This window comes from Theobroma cacao, chromosome 1, assembly GCF_000208745.1.
Source record: "Theobroma cacao cultivar B97-61/B2 chromosome 1, Criollo_cocoa_genome_V2, whole genome shotgun sequence".
Lineage (NCBI taxonomy): Eukaryota > Viridiplantae > Streptophyta > Magnoliopsida > Malvales > Malvaceae > Theobroma > Theobroma cacao.
This window is the reverse complement of record NC_030850.1, coordinates 9,194,995-9,200,858: the sequence shown is the minus strand read 5'-3', so window position 1 is coordinate 9,200,858 and position 5,864 is coordinate 9,194,995. Positions and strand designations below refer to the sequence as shown.

General features: G+C 35.0%; 1 protein-coding gene across 1 annotated transcript; it reads right to left on the bottom strand.

The window, feature by feature from the left end:
- LOC18612083 (probable leucine-rich repeat receptor-like protein kinase At1g35710) lies at positions 495-4,239 on the bottom strand. The gene is made up of 2 exons (XM_007048683.2): positions 1,214-4,239; positions 495-1,018 (listed from the first exon to the last, which is right to left on the bottom strand). Exons 1-2 carry the CDS (start codon positions 4,206-4,208, stop codon positions 630-632), a joined length of 3,384 nt encoding a protein of 1,127 aa, XP_007048745.2. The 5' UTR covers positions 4,209-4,239; the 3' UTR covers positions 495-629.

The following is a 5,864-nucleotide window of genomic DNA, read 5'->3' as shown; positions in this document are numbered from 1 at the left end:
TAGAGAGTTGTAATAGAACATGAATTTCCTCCAAAAAATTGAAGTTGGATCATGTAAGATTTAGGGAAAAAAAAAACTTTAGCTTTTGCAAAAGCTGTAAATGAGTTTTGGGGGACCAAAAACAGAATTTGGATGAAACAGTTGGGAATCAAGAAGTGTTGAAAGACACTAGCCTTTTCAGAACTTTTCTTAGGATTAACCCACCCCATTATTTAGGTGAAATAAAGTCCAATATTAGCTAATAAATAATTGCAGCACAAATAATGGCGACGTCTTACATCAGTATTCTTGCATATGCTTATTATTTCATCTCTCTATGCATAAATGAAGGTAATGTGAAGGACTTAGTTACTTGTCCAACCGTCCCTCCTGTGTTTTGCTCTGAGTTAGAATGTTGAAAACTCACAAAAATACTATAGCTTAACAGAAGATAGGGGTATATTAAGGAGCATAACTAAATTAGTCTATAAATAAACTGACAAATTTTAGTAAAATAAGAAAACCTGCAAAGTTCATTTCTCATTTCATATGCAGAAAAGCAAATTACATGGAAATTAAACCAAACAAGAAAAAGATCAACATAGAAGAAACAGTGACTAAGATTTTATGAAAGGCTGTCATTGGGAGCTTCAGTGAGCAATGAGCTCTCCCAATTCTATCAAGGAGAATGACTTGGCAAGTGGAGGCCATCGAGTTGTAAGTGCAGAAGAAATAGTTTGCATGGTTGGTCGATACTGTGGATTAGCATGCAAACATGCAAATGCTAATTGTACAGTAGAGACCACACCTTCTGCAACTCGACTTCTTGGTGGTCGGAGGCGTTGGTCTACCACATCACTCAGTAATGTATGGTGTGTGATCGGCGATGATGTCGAGGATGACGCCAATGATGATGATGACGATGAAAATAGAGCCAAGATGAGATCACCAGGATGATTGCCTCTCATGATCTCGAGTGTTAGCATGCCAAAGCTGTAGACGTCACATTTCTCATTCACTTTCGTTGTGTAAGCCAGCTCTGCAAAAACATTGGTCATATATTGTTTTGAAATATAGTTTAAAACTATGTCATGTAATTGCATTTGTAGCTTCTTTTTTATTAACAAAGTAATAACTCTCTCAAACATGAAAATTTAAAAAATGATTCTCGTTTTAAAAAAAATGTGTATAAATCAATTATACATATAAGGGAACTGGAGAGAAAGATGTATACCTGGAGCCATATATCCCAACGTTCCTGCAATTGCAAGGGAGGTTAAGCTGGAAGAATTAGACTTTAAAAATTTGGCTGTGCCAAAATCAGAGACATGAGCTTCAAATTTTGAATCCAAGAGAATGTTGTTGCTAGAAATGTCGCGGTGAATTATGGGAGGTGAGCAATCATGGTGCATATAAGCCAGAGCATGGGCCACCCCTTTAACAACATTCAGCCTCTTGACCCAATCCAATTCCATTGCTTGTTTCTCATCGTTTAGTATCACTTTCAAGCTTCCCTTTTCAATGAGCTCATACACCAAGAAAGGGTGTTTTGCATGTGGACAAAAACCATGTAGCTTCACAATATTTCGATGTCGTATATTTGTCAGGGCAACAACCTCTTTTTTAAAAGCCTTCACATTGGTTAGCTCACCATCTTCTGAGAGATGAAGCTTTTTCACAGCAACCACTTGACCTGATGATAACACAGCTTTGTAAACGTGTCCATGTCCTCCTGTACCGATGCAATAATTGGAATTGAATTCATCTGTTGCCTCGATGATATCTTGATAGAATCTTTTTCCAAAATTGCCTGATATACCAAAAATTTGCTCGCAGTTCTTCTCTTCTGATGTTTTATTTTTACTTTTACATCTTCGGCATAGAGCAAAAAGACCTATGATCAAGATAAGCAACAAAAGTAGGCTACCCAAAAGGGGTATTATGATCCAAATGAGGCCTTTTCTGCTTGAAATAGGAACACAGGCCTTCAAACATGTAGTGTTGCCACACAACCCTTTATTACTTTGAAGAGCAAAACATGAAGCCTCATGAAAAGCTTTGATGTTTGGAATAGGACCTTCTAATTGATTGAAGGATACATTTACAGTTGTCAAGCTTGACAAACCATTTTCAAAAGTTGATGGAATGGAACCAAAGAGCATGTTGTGCGAAAGATTTACAGTTTCCAACATTAGCAAGTTCCCAAGCTGTGGCGGTATCTCTCCCATCAACAAATTTTGACTGAGATCAATATTTTCTAGAGAGTGTAAATCACCAATTTCTAAAGGAATGGTTCCAACAAACCTGTTCAAGCTCAAATTCAAGAATTGAAGTTTTGAACAGTTTTCGATCTCCTTGGAAAGTGATCCAGTTAAGTTGTTTGCTGCTAGATTCAGAGTTTGAAGATCATGTAGCATTCCAGTTTTTGGAGGGATATTGCCTGATAGTTGGTTACCTTGTAGCGATAAATCCATCAATGATGTCAACCTACCCAACTCTTTTGGAATCTCTCCAGTTAGATAATTGAAAGAAAGATCAAGTCTCTGTAACTGAGTCATCATCCCAAGAGTAGCCGGAATCTCACCAGAAATATTATTCTTGGAGATTTTCATGTTTTTCAAATTATGACACTCCCCCCATTTCCATGAAAGTTCACCATAGAATTGATTATTACTCAAGTCAATATAATTCAAGTTAGGGTATATGCCAAAATCTTCTGTTATATTTCCGAAGAACTGATTTCCATCGAGCCTAACTCTATACAAGTTGGTGCAATTTTTTAAAGTTTTGGGGATTCGGCCAGTGAAATTGTTGTTTGCTACAGTGAAATTGGTAAGCAACCCACCTAGGCAAATATTGTGTGGTAAAGAACCAACAAACTTATTGTTTTTTAACTGTAGAGATTTCAAATTTCTTAGGCCGTTCATCTCTTGAGGTATTGAACCCGATAAATTGTTGTTGACAAGAAAAAGATAAGACAAATTACTCAAAATTCCTATTGAAGCAGGGATTGAACCTGTGAAATTGTTGTCAGACAATACAAGGTCAGAAAGAGATCTTAACAAACCAAGTTCTTGGGGAATGGAACCAGAGAGTTTGTTGTTGTTAAGGTAAAGAAAGAATAAGTTTATCAAACTTCCTATCGAAGTAGGAATTGGACCTGTGAAACTGTTGTAAGACAATTCAAGGACAGAAAGAGATCTTAACAATCCAATTTCTTGGGGAATTAAATCAGAGAGTTTGTTGTTGTTAAGGTAAAGAACGGACAAGTTTATCAAATTTCCTATCGAAGCAGGGATTGGACCTGTGAAACTGTTGTAAGACAATTTAAGGTCAGAAAGAGATCTTAACAATCCAATTTCTTGGGGAATCAAACCAGAGAGTTTGTTGTTGTTAAGGTCAAGAACGGATAAGTTTATCAAATTTCCTATCGAAGCAGGGATTGGACCTGTGAAACTGTTGTAAGACAAATCAAGGTCAAAAAGAGATCTTAACAATCCAATTTCTTGGGGAATGGAATTAAAGAGTCTGTTATTGTAAAGGTAAAGGACGGATAAATTTATCAAATTCCCTATTGAAGTTGGGATTGGACCTGTGAGATTGTTTTCAGACAAATCAAGTTCAGAAAGAGATCTTAACAACCCAATTCCTTGGGGAATGAAACCAGAGAGTTTGTTGTTGTAAAGGTAAAGAACATATAAGCTTTTCAAATTTCCTATAGAAATTGGGATAGAACCTGTGAAATTATTGTTTGACATATCAAGTTTAGAAAGAGATCTTAATAATTCAATTTTGTTAGGAATGAAACCGTGGAGATAGTTGAAAGAAAAGTTTAGGTAGACGAGTTTGGGCAGATGGCCAATCTGTGAAGGAATGTTTCCATGGAGTGAGTTAATGCTAAGATCAATATGGGTAAGGTTGGGAAAAAGGGAGAAGTTCAAACCTTCTAGCTTGCCTTTCAAACCTGAGGAGGAAAGGTTTAGATGAGTGATGCTCCCAAACGAACCACAACGAATCCCTACCCAAGTGCAGGGCCTGGTTCCGAACCAAGAAGACAAGGTGGATTGACTTTCCTTGTCAAGACTAGCCTTCCATAGTAGAAGTGCCTCTACTTCCGTCACTCCAACAGGAGCTGTTGCAGATCTTGAAGAAGCAGTAGAAGCAATGAAATGGAAAGACGAACCTAAAACAAGGCTGAGGAAGAACAGGACTTTAAATGGCAAGGGCATCGTAACTCTTATGGGTTTTTGTTGATATGGGCTGTGTATTGGCGGATGAACAATCAGACATTTATAAATAGATTTTTTTTTTTTGGTTGGAAGGCATTGAGAATAATTGATAGAATCTTTGAAGTGACATTTTCAGATGTGGGTTCTCCGTGGAATGGTACGTAGCTACTCCTTTGCACCTACTTTGTAAAGCTTTAAATCAGAAACTTTCTACAACGCTTAGAAGTTAGAGATATATTAATGTGTGCGCTTGTTCACTGTCTGGTTAAAACATGCATATATATTCAATTGTTTGTTTTCCACTTTCCCTTAATTTGTTATCATAAAATTGTATGATCCACTCAAACTGTATAATTCTAGGTAAGTTAAAGACTATTTACTTTTCATTTCCAATTGTCTCTCTCCGGTTTCTTCTAGGAACCGAACATGTTATTCTTTAGTACTGATACACACTTCTTTTTATCAATTTATGGGTTTTGATTTTCAAAATTAATTTTTATTTGATTTTTTTAAAGAGATGACTACAACAAAATTAGGATTTAATTACACTTCTTTAGTTAACATATCTTTTTGTGTAATGAAATTTTAAAAGTGTAGCTATTTAAGCTTCTAGTTTCATTTTTTTCACATTTAGTAACAACATAAAAATGTGTCATTTTTACTAGTGTATGTAATCTCTATAATAATAATTTTTTTATAATGCTGTTAAAAATTTATATAGTATAGTCAAATCTACAAAATAGATTGTTATTAAAAATATTTTTAATGGCATATTTTGAAAATATATTGTCTTAAGACAAATTTATTGTAGTGAGAGAATCCAACAAACTTAACCTAAAAAAACTTTATTTAAAAAAAAAAGCTAAAATAGTTAGAATTCGTTGACCATATACTATATGGTCGTAGCTGAGGGTGGAATGGAAAGGACCAAAATTGCATAATGAGAACTGGATCAAGTAAAGAAAGAAAAATAAAAAGGAAAACAAAGTTGAAAAAATAGTAAAACTTTTTTATTGCAAAAAGAATTTTAATTTCAGATTTGAATTTTAAATTCCAAAAATTAGAAAAAAAAAGGTTTATGCAAATGGAATTCAAATGAAATGCAAATGAAGTGAGAGAGAAAAGAGTTTGAGATTTCTAAGGAAGAGAAGACAAAGGAAGGTATTAATAATTATGGGAAAATGAAGGTGAATTGATGGAAGTATGCATTTACCCAATTATTACATGGAGAAGACTTGAGCTCAAAAGTCTTCGCTTGTGAATGTAGTTAGATAGCAACCGCATTTATAAGACAATTAATAGGACAGGCTACCTAGATGGGACATCATGATCATACGTTAAATGTTGTGTCTAAAACATACATGAATCTCTGTTATTGTCATTGACTTATTATTCGTAGACTCATGTATCGGATCAAAGGGGTTAACCCCGTTCTTTGTATGTATAACTTACTCAATTAATCTCTTTTTCCCAACTAGACTTGGAACTAGGCAACCAACAACTGCCCTCACCGTAACATTCTGCGTGAAAATGGTAATGTGATCCTCTTTCAAGACCTTAATATATATATATTGACTAGTTGTTGTTGTCAATTTTTTTCTGGGAAGAAATGAGAGTTAAATGCTCATCTGCTCGTCATTTCATTTACGCAAATGT

Coding starts and splice junctions, on each gene's coding strand:
- LOC18612083 (XM_007048683.2), bottom strand. CDS start 4,208: ATGCCCTTGCCATTTAAAGTCCTGTTCTTCCTCAGCCTTGTTTTAGGT. Junction 1,019..1,213: donor GTTGGGATATATGGCTCCAG/GTATACATCTTT, acceptor ATGTTTTTGCAG/AGCTGGCTTACACAACGAAA.